At 41.2% G+C, this 23,420-nt stretch overlaps 1 protein-coding gene across 1 annotated transcript; it reads left to right on the forward strand.

Moving 5' to 3' along the window:
* LOC109831203 lies at positions 10,389–11,785 on the forward strand. The gene is made up of 4 exons (XM_020398538.1): positions 10,389–10,558; positions 10,803–10,951; positions 11,012–11,082; positions 11,519–11,785. The coding sequence occupies exons 1-4, from the start codon at positions 10,389–10,391 to the stop codon at positions 11,783–11,785; spliced, it is 657 nt and encodes a 218-aa protein (XP_020254127.1).

Below are 23,420 nucleotides of genomic sequence, written 5' to 3' on the forward strand. Positions count from 1 at the left end.
CATGTTAAATTACCTTTTTGCCCTTCTACGTATAATAGAAAATGAGAGTACATCTACCAGTCATCCAAATTTTGGATTACCTCCACTTGGTTTTTTATAAATAGTATAGATGTTTATGTCGAAATATTGATGGTTATGGATTTTCTTTCAATATGATGATTAATATGAGTAATTGTACCATAGAGATCTATCTACAAACACCAACTAATCTCCTAGCTTAAGAAAACTCACGTTCTTTACATAAATCCTTCTCTTTTGAGAATCTTCTAACCGTTAATTAAGTTTTACAAAAAAGAAAGAAAGAAAGAAAGGAAAATCACAATAATGCGGAAAAGAACAGAGACGTATTTTCACAAAAAAAGATAACTAAATCCCACTTGATTCTTCTTGTAAATTGCACATAACCTTGTTCATCTATAAAATTTCATTAGGATTCAATATGTATAGCTAAACCCTCTTCATTTATAATCAGAATTTCAACAGCATTTATCATCAACCGGCTTGTTCATCAGCATTTATAATCTATGTCATCAGAAAGAGAATAATAATTATATATAATCCTCATCGATCTTCTTCACCGATTGAAGAACAGAAAGTAATACACGTACGAATTGAGAATTGAGGAACTGAGGGCTAGCAAGGGCCATTACACTAATTAAGAATTGAGGGTGATTAACTGATAAATGCTATTAAAGCTAAGATGTAGATGCGAAAGTAACGGTCATCACAATAAAAAAGAAAAACTATAAGATTTGACAACCATTTCAATCAAGAGATAATAACAAGACTGTCAGTTTTCTGTCGGCATAATTAACCATTGAAATTTGATAATAATCTCCCTATTATCTACAGCAACCAAAAATGGATAGGCTTAAAATTCAAAACAGAGAGAGAGAGAGAGAGAGGAAGAGAGGTTCTCAAAACTATAATTCGTTTCATTTTTATACAAATTACACACGCGTATGCTAGCTAGAGGTTCTCAAAACTATAATTCGTTTCATTTTTATACAAATTACACACGCGTATGCTAGCTTAGCTACCACTAAACCACCTTAATTAGTTCTCCTTCCTCCTCCTGCTCGACACCAATCTCAACACAACACTCCTCCTCCTACAACCACGACTAGAGCTCTCCATTATCGTCTCCAACCTCGGCTTCCACTCCTTGAGCCTGCACCCCACCAGCTGCCTGCACTCCCTCTCCAGCTCCTCGCTGTCGCAAACCCTCAACCTCCTCCTGGTCTTCTCCCCCTCCAGCACCAACCCTCCTTCCGCGTCGAAGTGTTTGTTCCTCCCCCCGCCCACACCGCCATCATCCGCGAACGCATCGTCCTTCACCCTCACCCTCACCATCCCCTTCTCCGTCCTCTCGATGTCGAACCTCCCGGCGAAGGAGGAGGAGGAGGAGGAGGAGACGAGGGTGACGAAGGAGAGGACGGAGTGGAAGAAGTGGGTGGGGAGGAGGAAGTAGGAGTGGCCCGGCTGGAGCTTGTCCGAAGCGGAGAGGGCGGGGACTTTGCGGCCGAGGAAGAGGGAGTCGGAGCGACAGATGAGTGGAGGGGATGCTATTACATGAGGAAAGATGTCGGGATCGCATGGTCGAAAAGGTTCACGCGGCCTTCGGCTGTGATAAGGCGGATGGGGGCGACGGAGAAGGAGAAGAAATAGCAAGGAAGGAGGTGGTAGAGGGAGAGGGGGTTTGGTAATGCCCATGGCTGGTTGGTCAAGAGGAAGAGGTTGTGGATTGGGACTGTTAACTAGGCCTCCAACGTTTGCTGTTTTGCATATTGTTAGTTAAGGGTTATGTTGCAAATTTTGGTTTTACGTTATGAATATTGGTCTCGATCTCATCCTTTCTTCAGTTATGGCAGCAAACTAAAGGGAGCTACAGCCCAAATCAAACGTGATCCTAAAAATTTTACATGTCAATGTGATTAGCATCTGAACATGGTTAGCAATATATGGATGTCAAAGTTACATGTGCCGAGAGATCTAAGAGCAATAGACTCTGCCAACAACGATGGGTCGACAACTATCGCTTCGCATCTGGTCCATAATGATGAACATAAAACATGACCATTCCCCCCCACGCACATAAGATGTTCTCTAAAATTGTAGATATGAAATTTTTATCACTTCATTTTCTACGCTACTATCAAGTCTTTCATTTGAGATCTCTGTCTTCAATGAACTTAATTTGTGCATCAGAGTGTCTTTGACCGGACCAAGTGCTGACCCTTAACGCTCATCTGTAAACACTGAAAATCCAATCACCATAGCATCAATCATCTATTCCCTAAATAAGGACAATCATGTCCTCTACTACCCTCATCAACACATCGAATTTTATTGCTTGAATCTTATCACGACAAACACAAGCCGTCTTCATTCTTGTAGAAACACTTAAGTACATGCCAATCACTTTAGATATATGCCGATGTGTACAGAAAACTAAACATGTGACAAAGATCAATAATTTTAGATCTATTATGTATTATCTGTATTTTCTTATACAACGAGCCATGTTCCCTTGGGGTTGGTTGTGATGTTACTCGCTAGCGCTTTGACGCTCGTTGTCCCTCCCCCTTTCAGGTAACGAGCCAGGAGCCCGGAGAGTCGCAGGTTGATGGCGATGCATTTTAGCTTCAGCTGTCTAGTTAGTTATATATTTTCTTTTGGAGTTCTACAGTAGACTTGTGTTTAGACATTTGAGAGTCTTGTTCTAGAAGTTGTAAAGGCTGTGTACCTTATTTCCTTCTTGTCAGATATTTGTATTTGAGACTTGTTGAGTATTTCAGTTTATCTACTCAGATCTTGACTATGTGCTTCTGTTTGTTGGATGATGAGACATTAAGTTGATTATTATCATTTCATCAGTCTTCTTGTATTATCTTTTACTTGCTTTTGTACCTATACCTGTTGTTGACTCTACTAGATAGATGTTAATTGTGATGGTGAAACATGTTGTTGCACGGTGTGGTGCATGGTAGGTTTGACATTCTTGGTTTCACCTTGGACTGCAGCCTTGTGTGAACCCAGGGGCGTCACAGTTGGTATCAGAGCTCTAGTTCCCGTATCCTTAGGAACATCCTGTGTCGAGTCATGGAGCTAGGATAGAGTTTCTTAGGGTTCATGTATAGGGTCCGTAAGGAATTCCTAGTATGAGTGAGGACGATATATGCGTATATCTCAAAATTTGAGAAATTTTTTTTATGACAACTATTTGGTGTAAATTCAAAGTATTTGTGTGAATACTATATGTTGTGAAAATTTCAATGTGATACGTTATTTATAAAGGTCTGTTTTGACTCATAAACTTTATTTTCTTTATCACCAGAGAGAGAGATAAATGGCAGGACGTGGTAGACCTCGTACCAGGAGAGCTAGCCAGGCAGAGTCACAGCAGACTCCATCAGAGCAGCAACCAGCTTAGTCCGAGCCTCAGCAGGCTCCACACGAGAGAAGATGAGGGCACCAGAGTTCCAGGGGTCACCAGACCCTCTTGCAGCCCATAAGTGGAAGGAGGATGTGAGCAATATTCTCGATATACTCGGTGTAGATTCAGTACAGAAGCAGAGACTGGCATCCTACAGCCTGAAGGGAGATGCCGGGAGATGGTACCGACTTTAGTTTACCCCAGAGCAGAGGATGACCCCCACCTGGGAGGATTTCATATACTTCTTTGATGGGCAGTATATTTTTTCTGCAGCATGGACTGGGAAGGAGCTCGAGTTATCCCAATTGACCCAGGGGGACATGTCAGTGGCGGATTTTGAGAGCCGGTTCATGGAGTTGCTATATTTCACGGGCATGTGACAGACGGGAGAGCGTCAGGCTCAGATGTTCTTAGCAGGGCTTCGCCCTAATCTCCGACGGTACCTCGTGTCGAGGAGGTTTTATTCAGTTAGGGAGGTAGCTGAGGCTGCCACTTCTCAGAAGATTGAGACTACTATGTTTCAGAAGGATAAGGAGGGGAAGGCCAAGACAGAACAGAGTGGGGATAAGAGCAAGAACAAGAGACCCTTTTCTGGACATCAGCAGCAGCATCAGGGTCCTTATAAAAGGGGACCCCAACAGGATCAGAGAGCACATCAGCAGCGCAAGTTCCAGGGATCTTGTTTTAATTGTCACAAGGTCGGGCATAAGGCATCAGAGTGTCGTAGCGCACCAGCAGGAGCCCAGCAGGGCAAGGGTCCGAACCAGCAGCAGCAGCAGCGCCAGGAGGCATCGCCAGCAGCTCAGAGGACTGAGGGACAGATTCGAGTAGTTCAGGAGGTTCCTCAGGGGCAGATTGTCCCATATTCTTCATCTCCAGCAGCAGAGCAGTCTTCAGCCACGGGTAGGGTTTTTGCAGTAGTTCCATGTGACCATGGAGCTAGCGGAGCAGTAGTGGAGGGTACGTTCTTTGTGAATTCCTTTCCCGCCCGTATTCTTTTTGATTTAGGAGCTTCGCATTATTTCATCTCGCATGCATTTATGGATAGACTCCAGCTCATGGCTCAGCCTCTAGACACCCCTTTATCAGTTTCCACCCCTTTAGGTGAGGTATCGCTTCTGGAGAGCGTTTGTAGGAGGTGTACCGTCAGTTTGGACGAGTCAGAGTTCGTAGTTGATTTGATAGTGTTGCATATGTCCGAGTTTGATGTCATCCTTGGTATGGATTGGTTGTCTTCCTACCATATTAGTATTGACTGTTTTGCGAAGACAGTCAAGTTGTGAGCGTCCGACGGGTCCGAGATGATTGTAACCACCTCTCAGGGCAACCGATTTGCGGAGTCATTCCTGGCGTACATCGAGGAGGTGTTGCGATGGGATCAGGGTGCTGAGTTATTAGAGACTAGAGTTGTCTCGGAGTATCAGGATGTCTTTCAGGACATACCTGGATTACCTCTAGTGAGAGAGGTAGAGTTCTGTATTGAGTTGCAGCCAGGCACAGCCCCGATATCCCGCGCACCCTATCGCATGGCACCAGCTGAGATGAGGGAGCTTCAGACCCAGTTGGACGAGTTGCTAGCTCAGGGTTTTATTCACCGGAGTCATTCTCCGTGGGGCGCACCGGTCCTCTTCGTGAAGAAGAAGGATGGTAGTATGAGATTATGCATAGATTATAGAGAGTTGAACAAGGTCACTATCCGGAATAGGTACCCACTACCTAGGATTAATGACTTGTTTGACCAGTTGCAGGGAGCGTAGTATTTCTCAAAGATTGATCTTCGTTCTGGCTATCATCAGTTGCGGGTTAGGGAGATGGATATTCCCAAGACCGCTTTTCTTACTCGATATGGGTCCTTCGAGTTCTTGGCCATGCCATTTGGGTTGACCAATGCACCCGCGGTATTCATGAATTTAATGAACCGGGTTTTTCGTCCCTTCTTAGATCGGTTTGTGATTGTCTTCATCGATGATATACTCATTTACTCGAGATCGGAGGCGGATCACGAGGAGCATCTACGGATAGCGTTGAGGACTCTTCAGGAGCATCAGTTGTATGCCAAGTTCAGCAAATGTGAATTTTGGCTTTCAGAAGTCAGATTCCTTGGCCACATCATCAGCAGAGAGGGCATAACAGTGGACCCGGCTAAGGTCACGGCAGTTCTTGATTGGGAGCCACCGAAGACGGTGATAGAGATTCGTAGCTTTTTGGGTTTAGCTGGATATTATAGGAAGTTCATTCAGGACTTTTCGAAGATTGCAACGCCTATTACACACCTTACGAAGATGGGTGTGCAGTTCATGTGGAGCATGGAGTGCCAGAAGGCCTTTGATATTTTGAAGGCTAAGTTGACTACAGCGCCGGTTTTAACTATTCCGAGCGGTGACAGGACATTCGTCGTATATACAGATGCATCGTTGGCAGGCTTAGGAAGCGTATTGATGCAGACTCAGAGGGTAGTAGCTTATATCTCACGGCAGTTGAGGGTGCATGAGCAGAACTATTCCACTCATGATTTGGAGTTGGCACCAGTGGTATTTGCACTGAAGTCTTGGAGGCACTACTTATATGGGGTGCAGTTTGAGTTATTCACAGACCATCAGAGTCTGAAGTACCTCTTTTTCCAGAAGGAACTCAACCAGAGACAGAGGAGGTGGGTTGAGTTTATCAAGGACTACGAGTTCGCGATTCAGTATCATCCGGGAAAGGCGAACGTCGTAGCAGATGCCTTAAGCAGGAAGCGTCGACATCGGATTTCGGCTTTGAGGTGTTCACTACATCGGGATCTTATCACTCTTAGCCAGTTTGATTTTAGACCCGAGATTGGAGGCACCAGTGCATTTTTAGGAGCTGTGACAGTGCAGCCATCTTGGAGTGACAGAGTTGTCAGAGTTCAGTTGGGAGACTCTTGGATTCAAATCCGAAAGGAGGAGATTTCCAAAGAGCCTAAGACTGATTGGATCATTAGAGCTGATGGAGGTCTACGGATGAAGGGTAGATTAGTTGTGCTAGCCAGTGCAGAGCTGAAGAGAGAGTTATTTGATGAGGCACACCGTACTCGGTACACAGTGCATCCATGGACCACCAAGATGTACAAGGACTTGAAGAGACATTTCTGGTGGAGCGGTATGCGTAGAGAGGTTGCAGACTATGTGGCTAGATGTTTTACCTGTCAGCAGGTGCGAAGTCGAAGAAGGGGAATGATTCTGTTTGGGTGATAGTGGACCGGTTGACGAAGTCAGCACATTTCATTCCGGTGAGGACCACTTATACAGCCGAGGCTTATGCGAGGATATTTATCCGGGAGATAGTTCGACTTCATGGAGTTCCAGACACGATCGTATCGGATCGAGGATCGGTTTTCACCTCGCATTTTTGGAGGAGTTTTCAGGACTCATTTGGCAGCACGCTATCTTATAGCAGTGTATTTCACCCCCAGACGGATGGCCAGACGGAGAGGGTGAATCAGGTGTTGGAGGACATGTTGCGGGCATGTGTCATTGACTTCCAGGGTAGTTGGGAGGATCATATTCCACTGGTAGAGTTTGCTTATAACAATAGTTATCAAGCGACGATCGGTATGGCCCCGTATGAAGCATTGTATGGGAGACCTTGTAGATCACCGATATGTTGGGCCGAGCCGGAGGATAGCTTGATGCTTGGGCCCGAGTTGGTGAGGCAGACTACCGAGAAGGTAGCATTGATCAGGGAGCAGATTCTAGCCGCTCAGAGTAAGCAGAAGAGTTATGCAGATAAGAGGTGAAGACCCTTGGAGTTTCAGGTGGGAGACTCAGTCATGCTGAAGGTATCGCCTATGAAAGGCGTACAGCGATTTGGGCGATGGGGGAAGCTTGCGCCGAGATACATTGGACCATTTCAGATTCTGGAGCGTGTTGGAGTTGTGTCATACAGACTAGATCTTCCAGCATCGATGTCTAGTATACACAATGTATTTCATGTTTCTATGCTCAAGAAACACTTGCATGATGAGGAGAACCAGCGAGTAGTGGATGCACCAGAGATTGAGCTTCAGGCGATGGTGTGAAAACACTTCCTGATGTCGAATTCCAAAAACCAGCGAGAGGTTCCCCACTCTTCTTTGATCCGTCTTAGGACTACTATTGAGATCCCGGTTTGTATACTTGCCAGGGAGGACAAGAGACTCAGGAATAAGGTGATTCCCTTAGTGAAAGTTCAGTGGAACCGAGGAGGCATTGAGGAGATTTCTTGGGAGCGCGAAGAGGACATGCGTCGCGACTACCCACACTTGGTTGAGCAGGTAAATAAATTCTTATTATGTTATATATCTTACTTTATGTTTATATCTTTGGTTATGTTTACATTTAACGCTAGAATGAAGATATTTTCGCTTAATTTTTAATCTTTTGGAACACATGGTATATGTATGGGGGGGTTCCTTGTTTGGATTTTTCGCCCGATGTACTAGTTCCACTAGATTAGGATTTGAGCGAGAATATTATCATTTTAGATCGTTAAGTATAAATATCTCTATATATCATCTAATAACTCATATTTCGAGATTTGTATAATTTCCGAATTTTGAGGACGAAATTCTTTTGAAGGGGGAAAGAATGTAAAACCCCGAAATTTGCTATAATAAATATATGTGAATTATTAATAGTGAATAATTCTCTTATGATAAATAATTATATATATACATATATATATCAGATGAACGTAATTATCTGTGTTGAGACCCCATCAAATGTTTCTATGTGAGAGAAATCGAGTGAAATGACCAGCATGTTAAATGCCTAGCAGCAGGCATTTTTCTGCTGCGCGGTCGACCGTGGCGGTCGACCGCGTCGGTCGACCGCACAGCGATCAGAGAGTTTTCAGGTTTGGGCTTTTTACGGATTTTTGTTTTGGTCTTATCGGGTTTTGGGTCGGGTTAGGGGATTAGTATACATACTAATCCAACCCAGGAGAGCCTCTCTTCATCTGAGACCTAAAACCCTAGCCCCCATCTCTCTCCTCTCTAAACCCTAGCTGGATCTGGCGATTTTGAGAAGTTCGGAGGATTTTCAGGGGGTTTTCGCAGGTTAGATCGAAGGAGGATCATCTTCAGGGCTTTTGTCAGCATCTAAGGCGAGTATCATCTCGCCCAATCCCTTACCCCTATTTTCTATGGTTTTCTTTTGATTTTTATGAGTTTTTGATGAGCCCAAATGGTATTTTCGTATAAAAATTGAGTTCTCTATAATATGGATTACAAAAATCAATGGTTTTAGTTTATAAAAGTTCACCAACGTTCTGTTTAATAAAGATCTAGATCTGAAATTTGCCTAAACAAGAGTTGAATCATTTTTACTGTTATCAAAACATTTTTAACATGTTTCTCTTGTATTTTAAAATTTGGGAATGTAGTATACATGCTAAAAAAATTCATTGTTTTTCTACTGTATGAATTTAGAATTTTGTATCGTAGAAATCAAGTTTTTATTACAGGTTTAGCAGCTGACAGAAGACCCAGATTTGGGTTTCTGTCTGCTTGGCGGTCGACCACGGCGGTCGACCGCTGGGCTCGCTGTAGGGACAGAAATAGCCTGCAGTCGACCGCACCGGTCGACAGCGACGTTCTGCTCGGTCGACCGAGACTCGTATCAGAGTGGGGCCCCCGGGGGGGGTCGCCCGCCGCACTGTCTGTTGCAAAATTTCTGTTTTGTGTATTTTGAGTATTTTACTCATGTTCGAGAGTTTGCCTGGATTATCTGACTTTGGTATTTAGTCTCACTATGTATCCATGCATGATAGATGACCTGAGGGTATAAATTGGGGACTTATACACTGATTTGAGTGTGGATTGATATAACTAGATTTCACTATATATATCACAGCGATATTTTCACTATTTCACAGTCCTCGTGTTGGACTATAATCCATAGAAGTCATCGTGGTGGGCTATAATCCATTTCAGTCCTCGTGTTGGACATTTGTCACTTATTCTATGAGTTTGGAAACTACAATATATAGTTCCTGTTTCGGACATAGTTCTTAACCCTGCATATGACCTTCTCACAGAAGTTCATGACATGATAACTATGTAGATTTTGACATGACACTTGTGTAGATTTTAACATGATATTCAGGTAGGCTATGATATGGCACTGCACTTATGTTCTGAGATTAGTGTATTTCTTTTATTATTATTCTTGTACTAGAACCTCGGGTTTGGTAATTAGGGGTTTACAATTTGAGATATAAGGTATATACATGAGAGTTTCCTTGTTTGGATTTTTTCGCTCGACGTACCTATTCTCGTGTTGTAAATTTCTAAATACTAAAACCCTCTTTAGTAAGATCAATGATTTTAGATCTATTATGTATTATCTGTATTTTCTTATACAACGAGCCATGTTCCCTTGGGGTTGGTTGTGATGTTACTCGCTAGCGCTTTGACGCTCGTTGTCCCTCCCCCTTTCAGGTAACGAGCCAGGAGCCCGGAGAGTTGCAGGTTGATGGCGATGCATTTTAGCTTTAGCTGTCTAGTTAGTTATATATTTTCTTTTGGAGTTCTACAGTAGACTTGTGTTTAGACATTTGAGAGTCTTGTTCTAGAAGTTGTAAAGGCTGTGTACCTTATTTCCTTCTTGTCAGATATTTGTATTTGAGACTTGTTGAGTATTTCAGTTTATCTACTCAGATCTTGACTATGTGCTTCTGTTTGTTGGATGATGAGACATTAAGTTGATTATTATCATTTCATCAGTCTTCTTGTATTATCTTTTACTTGCTTTTGTACCTACACCTGTTGTTGACTCTACTAGATAGATGTTAATTGTGATGGTGAAACATGTTGTTGCACGGTGTGGTGCATGGCAGGTTTGACATTCTTGGTTTCACCTTGGACTGCAGCCTTGTGTGAATCCAGGGGCGTCACAATCATTATGCCCTATTGTTTGTATGTTCTTTGCCACCTTCCTACAAGCATTTCATGGATTCTTTGATTTACGGTCGAGATTCTATTGGTATTAAGGACGTCAAAGAGAACTTATTGAATAAGGAGAAGATTGACAAAGAGTTAACCATAAGTGAAAATGGTGATAAAGCTGATGGCTTGTTTGTTCGAGGAAGATCGAAAGAAAAGGGTTTTGGAGGTAACAGGTATAAGTCGAAGTACAGGAATCTGACCTGTAGATATTGTAAGAATAAATGGCACATCAAGACCGATTATTACAGATTGAAGAACAAAAATAAACAAGAGTAGTTTGAAGAAAAATCAAAGGAGGACTCCGCTGAAGTTGATATTGCTAAAGATGTGATTTTGTTGGCTACAAATGATATAAACATGAGCATGGATGATTGAATTTTGGATTCGGATTGTTCCTATTATATGTGTCCTAATCAGGACTGGTTCATCACTTATGAAGCTATTGGATGGTGGAGTTGTTCTTATATGGAACAACGCCTCATGCAAGACTGTTGGGAAAGGAACAATTCGGATTAAGATGCATGATGGAGTCATCAGGACTTTGACATATGTTAGGCATATTTCAGGTTTAAGGAAGAATCTCATCTCTTTGGGCACTCTTGATAGCATTTGGTGTAATTTTTCAGGTAAAGGTGAAGTTCTTAGGGTTACAAAAGGCTCTCTTGTGGTTATGAAAGGAAAAAAAGATCGACAACTTGTATGTTTTGCAGGGTTCTACCGTTACCGCCTCGGCTGTAGTTGCATCGTCGATATAAGGAGTTGATAGTACCAGATTATGGCATATGACACTTGGTCATGTGAGTGAGCGCGGATTGACCGAGTTGAGTAAGAAGGGTCTTTTATGTGGATAGAGTACATAAAAATTAGAATCTTTATGTGGATAGAGTACATGAAAATTAGGATTCTACGAGCATTACATCTTTAGAAAGCAGAAAAGAGTCAGTTTTAAGACGACAATGCATCAGACTAAAGGTACTTTGGATTATATCAATTCAGATTTTTGGAGACCTTCTTAAGTTACCTCGAGGGGTGGTAGTTCCAGATATTTGTTGATGTTCATTGATGACTACTCCATGAAGGTTTGGGTCTACTTTTTGAAACATAAATATAAGGTGTTTGTGACTTTCAATCAGTGGAAGTCTTTGATTGAGAAACAGATTGGGAGGCTGATTAAGAGGCTTAGAACTGATAATGACATTGAGCTTTGTGGAGAAGAATTTAATGAGTTCTGCAAGAAGGAGGGAATCGTTAGACATCGTACAATCCCTCACACACCACAACAGAATGGAGAGGCAGAACATATGAACAGAACTCTATTAGAAAAAGCACGTTGTATGATGTTCAATGTAGATTTAGGTAAGAAATACTGGGCGGAAGCAGTGAATACGACTTGTTACTAGTGAACCAGTCGTCATCTACTGCTATTAGTAGTAAAACTCTAGAAGAGGTTTGGTCCGGTAAGCTTGTGGATTATTCTAATCTTAGAATATTTAGTTGCCCTGCATATGTGCATGTTAGTCAAGGGAAACTTGAGCCGCGAGCGAAGAAGTGCATATTCCTAGGTTATACATCGGGTGTTAAGGGTTTTAGGTTGTGATGTCCTAATCCAAAGTTTCCTAAGATTATTATTAGCCGTGATGTTACTTTTGATGAATCTGCTATGTTCCATCAGAAACGGCCATCGGTTTTAGTTGTTAATAAGGCGCGCACTACAGGACATAAGGTGGAGTTAGAAATTCGTGATTCAGCTCTTGAACAGGATAAGACTACGGGAGTTTAGCAGCCATACCCCATTCAAGTAGATAAAGCACATTATCAGCTGCAGGAAGAGTGAGATACACTATTGCTAGAGATCGGTCTAGACGAGATATCTGACCACCACAAAGATATGAAGATACGGTAGCTTATGCATTGTTGGTTGACAATTTTGTGCCCTTCAGCTATTCAAGAGTTGCTTCAGGTGATGACTTCGCTAATACTTATGGTCGTTGTGCGTACAATTCAGTCAATTTGTTGAGGAGACCTCTTTCAGGTGGCAAGTTCAAGCCGGGCTTGGACTTGATCGATACGTGTCGCACTTAGATGCCCTACGGGGCTATTAGAGAAGGTGGAGTAAGTTAGCTTATTTTGGAGTGATGAATCTTCTACGCATTTGAGTCAATGTGGAGATTTGTTATAGGTTGCCTCAAATACTCAAATCCATATTGTTTTGGGAGTTCCTTTTTTTAGCTTGGTTTGTTTTGAACAAGAGTTCTACTTACATTAGACGTTGCACAACCAATCATATTGGAGATTTATTCTTACTTGGACTCTTGTTGGGTTTTAGGACATGCGGACTTTTATTCCTATTAGAACTATTATTCCTTAGACAGCAATGAGTTGGGATCTTCAATGCTATATAAAATTAGTCTTTCTAGCCAATTATATGCATTAATCTTTAGAGCACCAATAAAAAAGAGAGAGTTCTTTTTTGAAGCTTATTTGATATTCTTCTCTTTTGTTCCTTTTATTTAGAGAGATTGTACGGGAATTTTGAGGTGTTCTTTGGGATTGAGAGATTGAGAGATTCCACTTTGTATTCCTCACAATTAGTAAAGTTTTCTCTTCTTTCGCTCGTGGACATAGGCTACAAGCCGAACCACGTATATCTTTGTGTTCGTGTGTTCTTGTTATTTTTCGTGCTCTCGTGTGATTGATATTAGCTTATCCTGAGGAATTTGTCATAACAATCATTCTGTTATTGGATTTTCCGCTGCATTGCTCCCATTGGCTCTCGTTAAAAAAGTGAAGTGTTTTAAACCTATAAACAGTGTGAAATATAAAATGAGGCCATTCAAGTGAGCAATTCGAGTCCTAAATCTATTTTATTGACAGTATGATAAGAAAGCTTGAAAATAATATATGGCGCTCAATGTTAGTTGTAATAACAATTTCGTAAGGATGCAAAGTAGAAGAACCTTTTCCCCATAACAATTATCAAATACTAAACACGCTTCTTCAGAGATTAGGAATCTTTTTGCAAATAAACAAATCAAAGGGGTGGAAAACGAGGACAAGACCCTCCTGGGTACAGCTGCTCCTGACCCTTCAGTCAGACTGCCGCTCCTCGGTTTCTGATTGGAGGCAGCAGCAGCAGATTTGACATTTTGACCCGAATTTTCCAATGCATCCCCTTTTTCTCTGTCCTCCATTTGAAATTATCACTTTTTTTTTTTATAAAAATGCAAATGAAATGGGTGCCTCCTCTGTTTCTGAGATTTGAATTCTACTCTCGATAGCTGCACGTGCGGGCGAGAAAGTGACGTCCTGGTTAGGTCTCACTCCCTTTCGGGTGGTGGGTCCTGCTTTGGTCGATTCAAACTGAACCGGGTCTGACTATTCTTCGATAGGAATATTGTTCTTTGGTTTATTACAGGATCAGGACATTTAGACGAAGTTGGATATACGTAAATACTTCTGGATAAAATTCTAAAGCTTTAAACATGAACTTTTGTCCCGATTAGAGCTCTTGACTAAAACCAGTCAGGAAAAAAAGTGAAAATATTTGTGGAAAGAAAAATTCACATGTCTTTTGTATGATTATTACTTTCTGTTAATTTATTAGTTAACGGGAATTGAGTCGAGATTTTCCAATAGCCAACTTCTGGAAATATTTTCGATTTTTAATTAAGGACTTGTTTGGATAATTGAAGTATTGGAGGTAAAAAGTAGGTTATAGAAGTAACTTTCAAAACTATGAAATAGGAAGAAGTAGAAATAACACTTTTTTTGTTTGTTTAATATATTTTAAGAAGTAATGGAAGTAAAATATCTTCCTCTTCATTTTTTGTTTTGTTTGGATAACATTTGGAAATATCTCTAGGAAGTAATTAACACATGTTACTTCCACAATTTCAAAGCCACGTCACGCTCTTTAATTTGATCTAGCACGTTACAACCAGTTTCATGCCGCTATGACCCATTCGCTACTTGAGAGTAAGAAGAATCATTCAACCACATAGCTTTAAAATGAAATTTCCACTCTCCTGTCTTCTTTGGACGAACTTGTGCACCACGAACAATTGGAATATGATCTGAGCGAGAGCATGATTTGTGAAAACCCAGGTAGGCTTTGGTAAAATAGTTCAACCAAGCACTATTTCTGAAAAAACGGTCAAGTCCTTCATGTAAAAATGACACCACTACTCCTCTTCCCAAACCATGTACATGTATTACCATTAAATCCAAGGTCAGAAAATCACGATCATTCAAAAGTTGTTAGAACTAATAAAGGAAATATTAATAAAGAAATTATTTATTTCCTAATTAATATATATTTCAACTACTTCCGAGCTACTTCTGAGTATTGAGGATTGTAAAAATATTTTGAAAGTAAAGATGACACGTAGGCACCACATCAACGTTTAAGGAAGTATTTGAAGTAAGTTTTTCAAAGAATCATGCTGTGCGCAGCGAAAATTTCGGCAGAGTTTCTGGTGCACAATAAGAGAGAAAGATCAATAAGAATTCTCGTCTCACCAAGGAAACAAGAATTTGAAGCGAATATCTCAACAAAGTAAGATATCGGCTCTTCCTCTGATCAGTTCTAGGACTGACTTGTCGAGGGATCCTAAAAACTATTACAATGGCCACAAACTCAAAACAAACGATTTTTACGTAATTCGGTAAACTGCCTACGTCCACGGGGCAATGAGGGGGGGGGGGGGGGGGGGTTTTGTTCTAGGGTTTACAATCACTCAATCTAAACCCTCACACAATCTCTCAAACCTCTCACATAATTATCTCTCTCAAAAGGGATACACAAATCATAGAACAGCTGCAAAAGGACTTTGCTTTTCTCTGTGAATAGCCGCCAAAGTCTCTGCCTTGCACCTTCTTTGCACTCTGCCCAATCAAATTCGTTTCTCCCCCTGCTGCACACCTTTTGCACAGCCGCCTAAGTCTTGCACCTTTTCTTCTGCAGCCGCCAAAAGACTCTCTGCACACCCTCAATTGCACACGGACCTAGGGAGAAATCGCTGAGGTATTTATAGGATGGCTTCTTTCGGGTGGGCCTGTGCAAAGCCAGTGCGAAAAATGAGAAACACCTCTCGTTCACGTGCTCTCGCTGGTGGTCCCCACCCCGAAATCAAATCCTATCTCTTCACGTCTCTTGATCTTCACATATCTTCACATATCTTCACGTCTCATGATCATAGGTTCGCTGCTAACGAAGTCAAGTCGAGTGGTGGCCCCCACTCACGTGACTTCAACCATTCACAATTCTCCACCTCGGCGAAGTTTTTCCAAAACTGAGCCGACATCAACCAAAATAAATGTCTCACTTGTTGCATCCAGTACGAAGTGAAACGATTCACGACAACCGACTCAATCCACAACAAGTCGAGACCCAAACGGGAGTGCGAACACTCTCCCAAACGTCGGTATCTACTCACGAAATCGGCTGTATCATAAAGACTGCCTACGTATCCTCTTGCCCAAGGAATCAAGCCTTCACGTAGTTCACCCAAATGGCTGCGAACGACCTCAATCAAATAGAAGAGTTCGCAACCCTTCTCTAATATCATCAACTCTGCGGCTGATAGCACCTCCAATGGCCTCAAAGTGTAACGAATCAAACACCTCCACTTGAGGTGAACCAATGCCATATCCAAACTACATCTATCAGCTACACTCGAATCAAAATCTAACTCATCATCTGCATCCAAAACCAAATGATCTCCAAACTGTGTCACCTCAGCTGGAATCCCAAACGATGTAGTATGATCTGGAGTATGTGGAGTAATCTTCACTCAATGTGAAATAGCATCAATCTCCACCTGCTGCGATACAACTAAGGTCTGTCCAAAACTCTCCATCTGCTGAGAGTCATTAGCTTCCTCATCGAAGCCTCATCCAAAGTGACACAATCAGACCTATTTTCCAATAGAGTTTTACATCCAATCATAGCAGTTGACAACTCTTTAATAGGATGACTCAAATATATCGAAGCCTCAGTCCAGAACCTCTTCTATAAACTATTGCTCGACCACAAACACCGATCCTCCTCCAGCAAGGCACGGTTCTCCAAATTTGCCACCCTCTGGTTGCCCCAAGATTTCCTTTCTAATGAAGTGTCTCAAAATGCCGTGAGCTCGGCTCCAATACAGAAATAAGTCCATCTTGTACCTCCCATTAAAATCAGAATGAAGTACCTTCATATTTCTGTCCATCTTACACTTCTTCAAACTATTAGAGACTACTAGGACTTTATCCATAGGAGATTTGGTTGTAACCCAAACACGCGTAGAACAGCCACCAACAAAGAAAACCAAACTTCTATTACCTCCCAATGATGCCCCCTTTGAAGGCCTCAAACATCCACGTGAACTCCTCCAGAATGATCCTTAGCATGGTGAATAGAGGTGCCAAACTTTACCTCGGTCTTCTTACTCGCATTAACATGTTCACTGGACTTCAAACTACAGGTCTTCACACCCTCTTTCAATCTATGTGAGGAATCAATACTAGAATGGCTAAGCCCTAAATGCCGCAGTCTAGTCGAATCAATAGAAGTTGACAGTTCTCCACCTGCCACTATACCTCCAGTTAAGTAATACAGGTTATTCCTCCTGACGCCCTTCATCACAATCCAAGAGTCTTCCACAATCTTGAGAATCATGTCCTCAATTCGAACATTCAGACCCTTTCCAACCAAAGCTCCAATCGAGATCAAGTTCTTTCTCAAAAAAGGAACATATCTCACATCATTTAACTTCCTAACAGTCCCGTCAAATATTTTGATGTGAATTCTTCCTATCCCAAGGATCTGACATGCACGGTTATCAGCCATATAACACCACACCACTATCCAGCTTCTTTAAACTGGAGAACCATTCCCTCCTAGGACACACATGATAGGTCGCACCACTATCTAACATCCACTTGGATTCCTCCGAATAGCTCCATGTAGGACTGATAGAAAGCGTATAAATAGAAGAGTCAGAAATATTACCATCCGACATAATGATGTTTGCCTCTGATGATGGTTGCTTCCCTTTTCCCTTCTGCTTATTCTTTATCCATTCGTCGAGCTTTGGGCAGTCTTTCTTCCAATGACCAGTCTCTTTGTACCAAGTACACTGATCTTTTCTAATTATAGGATGCCCTACTCTAGACTGTGATTTCCAATTCTTCCGGTTCAGATTCTTCCCTCTTGCGGCCAACACCTCTGCTACCGGCTCAACTGAAGCCTCCTTATCCTTCTTCCGAAGCTGATAATTCACTAGTGCAGTAGTGACCTTACTATACGAAAGAGATGTCTTCCCATTAATCAGAGTAAGGACGAATATCTCATATTCCTCGCCGGGCAAGGAACTCAACAACAACAACGCCTTGTCCTCATCTTCAATCATGACATCCACATTCGCCAAATCCACAAGAAGCTTTGTGTAGGTATTCATGTGATCGCTAATTGAGGTTCCCTTCTTCAACTGGAAACGATAAAGTCTTCTCTTCAAATACAAACGGTTCTCAACACTCTTTGTCAGATACTTACTTTCGAGAATCTCCCAAATTCTTTGCAGAAGTCTCATTCATCACATCATATTTTAGATCTTGAGTCAAATAAGATCTAATCACACCACACGCCGTTCGATTCATCTTCTTCCAAACCTTTACTTCAATATCATCTGATTTACCATCTAACTCTAAGGTATCCTCTAAATTCTGCGCGTTCAGCGCATCCAAAACCTCGCATCTCCATAATCCAAAGTTATTTATACCATTAAATTTCTCTACATCTATCTTCATAGAGTGGATATTCAAACTCTGAATGGTCTTCGTGCCAGAAGCACCACCCTCGACACCCGAAGCACCTTCTTTCCCCGACATCTTTCTCAACGCACTAACGAACAAAGAATAGATCCAAAACTAAAAAGATAGAGTTTTTACCAAAAGATCCCACCTTTATCACCAAACAAAGCCCTAGACGAGCTTCCAAAGCAATCTACTCCTCCAAATAGCCCAAGCATAGCCCGTGCTCTGATACCATTTGTTGTGCGCAGCAAAAATTTCGGCAGAGTTTCTGGTGCACAATAAGAGAGAAAAATCAATAAGATTTCTCGTCTCACCAAGGAAACAAAAATCTAAAGCGAATATCTCAACAAAGTAAGATATCGTCTCTTCCTCTGATCAGTTCTAGGAATGACTTGTCGAGGGATCCTAAAAACTATTACAATGGCCACAAACTCAAAACAAACGATTTTTACGTGGTTCGGCAAACTTTCTACGTCCACGGGGCAAGAAGGGGGGGAGATCTACTATTAGAGGGAGAGAACACAACTAGGGTTTATAATCACTCAATTTAAACCATCACATAATCTCTCAAACATCTCACACAATTATCTCTCTCAAAAGGGATACATAAATCAAAGAACAGCTGCAAAAGGATTTTGCTTTTCTCTATGAATAGCCGCCAAAGTCTCTGCCTTGCACCTTCTTTGCACTCTGCCCAATCAAATTCGTTTCTCCCCCTGCTACACACCTTTTGCACAGCCGCCTAAATCTTGCACCTTTTCTTCTGCAGCCGCCAAAAGACTCTCTGCACACCCTCAATTGCACACGGATCTAGGGAGAAATCGCTGAGGTATTTATAGGATGGCTTCTTTCAGGTGGGCCTGTGCAAAGCCAGTGCGAGAAATGAGAAACACCTCTCGTTCACGTGCTCCCGCTGGTGGTCCCCACGTTGAAATCAAATCCCATCTCTTCACGTCTCGTGATCTTCACGCATCTTCATACATCTTCACGTCTCGTGATCGTGGGTTCGCTACTAACGAAGTCAAGTCGAGTGGTGGCCCCCACTCACGTGACTCCAACCATTCACAAATCAAACATTTTTTTTGCTTGGAAGTAGCAGAAGTAGCTTCTACTTCTTTTACTTCAGCTACTTCATAATTACTTCCGTGCAAACAAACAAGCCCTAAACAAATTCAAATGAAAGATTGTGAGAGGTTAGAGGCACTAGTATTCATTACAACTTCTAAGTTTTAGTATAATTTTAAGGCTTTTTATGAAGACAACTCTAGAATCAATATATTTGTTTTCAAAATCATGTCTTCCGAGGTTGCTTCGTTGGAACACCACATGTACAATGGACTCGGTTCACTAGACATTGTCTAGCACTTTCATCTTTTAAGTAGGAACCAATCTTAGAAGCATGGAGTAATTATATGACCATTTTTAGTACTAGATAAATTGCAAATAATTAATTGCCTCCACACGTGCGCGCGCACACACATACACACATACATCTTGTCGTGATATTGTGAGATGGTGGGCTCAAATCTTATTGTGAGCTAGACTAATCGGTTCATGAAATTCATAATCGGCACCATACATCTTGTTCAACACGTCATCAAATGTATATGATAAAATTTTCACGTAATTTAGAGTGTTTTAAAATATAAATCAAACTAATTTAATATGTTGATTTGTTAGGTAGCTTAACAGCCGCCCTCTCTACACATCTAAAACAATAATTAAAATTTTCAAAATAATATAATTTTTTTTCTAAATATAAATCACGATGAGTGCAAATAAAAATGGGCGGTACCGATCATCATTTCGAGTAGCATATGACAAGCCGTATTGACGGCTTCCACCCAAAAATATTTTAGCAAATCAAATGAGTTTAGCATAGTGCGTGCCATCTCTTGTATGGTGTGATTCTTCCGTTCAACAACACCATTTTGTTGTGGTGTTCTAGGAGCGGAAAACATATGAGTTATACCATGATGAGCACAAAAATCATAGAAAAATTCATTTTGAAATTCACCACCATGATCACTTCTTATTTTAACAACTTTCAAATCTTTTTCATTTTCAATTCTTTTAACATGATTTGCAAATTCTTCAAAACAATCATTTTTCTTAGCAAGAAATATTGTCCATGTAAAACGAGAAAAATCATCAATAATCACAAAAACATAGTGTTTGCCTCCAAGAGAGGTAACACGCATAGGACCAAACAAATCAAGATGAAGTAATTGCAAGGGTTTAGAAGTCGATACCTCATGGATGGATTTGAAAGAAGACTTTGTTTGTTTACCTTTGGCACAATCCTCACAAATTGTATCTTTTATGAAGTGTAAGTTAGGTAGCCCTTTCACAAGATTCTTCTTAGACAATTTTGATATTAACTCCATATTTGCATGTCCAAGTCTCTTGTGCCAAATCCAAGGATTTTCATCAATTGCCGCAAGACACTTCACATCTTGATTCACTAACTCATTTGTAGTAGCTTTAGGTACCCAAGTCTTGGGTCCTTGGTGGTTAGTAGTCTTGGTACCTTTGGGTATCCATATCATTCCATAAAAATCATGGTTGTCTTTAATCCTACAATGAGTAGAAATGTGTCCATATTTCATGCAATATGTGCACACAAAATTTCTTTTGTATGTATGGGTGTGAGAACCATGAAACATATTTCTACCATGGTGATCATAGTTAGCATAAGCATGAGTGGGTGTAGTCCAACCACTCTCAATTTCTAGTCTTTCAATCTTTGATCTTAATTGCTTATTCTCGAAATCGAGATCTCCTAGCAATTCATCTTTTAGTGCAAGAGAGGTTGTTAATTGTTCTAGCTTAATATCACAAGAAGCATGCAACTTTTTAAAAGAAGAGTATTCTTTAGACATTCTTTTAAATTCAAAGTTTAATTCTTCTAAAGCCGTAGCTATGTCACATTGCATGTAGAAAGATTCACTTTCGGTCTCGGATATTACCTCATGTTCATTTGCCATGAAACAAATGTTAGGGTCATGAAGAGCAAGTTTAGCTCCTTCTTCATCACTATTCGAATCACTTGGTTTGGATTCTTCCCATCCGGCATACATAGCCTTTTTTTTCTTGTACTTCATGTACTTTTCCTTGAGCTTGGGGCAATCCTTAGCGATGTGGCCCGGTTCATTGCACTCAAAACATTTACCTACACGAGAGAAAAATTTGTTGTTAGATCGGGGGTTAAATTTCTTGTTCATTTTTATGAGTCTAGAGATTCTTCTATGTTGTTAGATCGGGGGTTAAATTTCTTGTTCATTTTTATGAGTCTAGAGATTCTTCTAGAGAGATGAGAAACTTCTCTAGAAAAATCAACTTCACTATCTGATGACGAAGAGGAGTTATCACTAGCTCCTTTGAGAGCTATGGTCTTCAACTTTGGTGATGGCTCCTCAACTTCCCGTGATGGCACTTCCTCCTTCTCCTTCCCCTTGAGCTTCTTCTCATGGACCTTGTCTTCTCATGCACTTTGAGCTTTCCGATGAGGCTATCAAGAGCTAAGGTAGTGAGGTCATGAGCTTCCTCAATGGCCGTAGCTTTGGGCTCCCATGCCGGAGTCAAAGAACGAAGTATCTTATAGTTCATCTCTTGAATAGACAAATGCTTGTCAAGATCATGTAATTCATTGATGATATTAGTAAAACGGGAAAACATAGCATCAATGGATTCATTAGGAAGCATTTTAAATAGCTCATAATCATGCATAAGCCCACTAATCTTAGATTCCTTAACTTGGGGGGTTCCTTCATGTGTGATACATAATTTTACCCAAATTTTGTATGCGGTTGCACACGTGGAAACTCTATTATATTCATTAGGGGAAAAACCACAAATTAAGGCGTTCATGGCCTTAGCATTGAGATTGGCTTGGTGCCTTTCTCCATCGGTCATGTTCCTGACTTTGGACTTCTCTACATATTTCTTTTCTATGAGCTCTAGGATGTCAAGATCAATGCAACGAAGGTAAATTCTCATCCTAGCCTTCCAATAAGCAAAATTACTCCCAGTGAAGAGTGGTGGTCTAGTGGTGGATTGTCCTTCTAACATATGCATATTCAAAGAGGCCTCCATTAGATCTTTTCTCTAAGGTTGTTAAACCAAAAACTGATATAGAGACCAAGCTCTGATACCAATTGTTGGACCCTAGAGGGGGGGTGATTAGGGTCAAGAGGCTCTAATATGCAATAAAAAATTTGACAAGCAAACCACACTATTCTAATGCAATCAAAGTAAGTGAGATAGAGTTAGGATTCGTTATCCTTTGATGCGCGATGTGTTAACGAGGTTTGGTCCGCTGACCTATGTCCCCGCTCCCTACTCTCGAGGAGAAATCCACTACACACCCGGTTTGGAAGCCGGAACTTCGTCTACACAGCGATCCCACACGATCTCTCTCACTACACAGTTTGATACTAGATCATACTCCCTCACAGTTGATCTACACAAGATCACACTCACAAGATAGTAGAAATGGTGTAAGACTCTCTCTTTACAAAGTCCCTATGGTAAAGAGAAAGAGTATACTGAAGCTGGGAAGTGAACACACACAAAACCACAGAGAAAAACACAGAGAACAGGTTTGAAAATTTTTCTCAGGAAGACAGCGTCTCTCTGGTTTTTGCAGAAGTTAGGGCAACTTAGAAGATGAAGGAGAAAGGGTTTAAATAGGATAGATTAATCATTTTAAAATCACAACCCAATCTTCCCAAATAAGAAAATAATCTCCTACACAGACTGTGCCTCAGATTGTGCCAAACACAGTTAAGTGATAGCACAGTAAACAAGGCAAACCGAATAACCTTTCGGTCAACCGCCAGAACGTTCGATTGACCGAAAAGATTAATTCGGTCGACCGAAGGAAAATCCGATCGACCGCGAGCAGCTTTAAAAAAACAGAAAACAAGCAGAGAGTTCATCGGTCGACCGGTGCGGTCGACCGATAGAAAAATCAAGTTTTTGGTCGACCGCACCGGTCGACCAACGACCTTTCTGGAGCCCAGTAACGAATGATATAAAGTGCGGTCGACCGCATTCTGATACTCTCCAGAATGGTATTTTGACTCAAACAAAAATATTTGGAAAATATTTATTTGACCTCTAAAAATTATGAAACTTTGTAAAATGTTTTTAATACTAAAAACAAACTGTTTGAAAAAGGAATTTTGCAGATAGGTCCTCATACTTGTGAAAAATAGTATTTTATGAAAAACGCTT

Source organism: Asparagus officinalis, chromosome 2 (assembly GCF_001876935.1).
Source record: "Asparagus officinalis chromosome 2, Aspof.V1, whole genome shotgun sequence".
Classification (NCBI taxonomy): Eukaryota; Viridiplantae; Streptophyta; class Magnoliopsida; order Asparagales; family Asparagaceae; genus Asparagus; species Asparagus officinalis.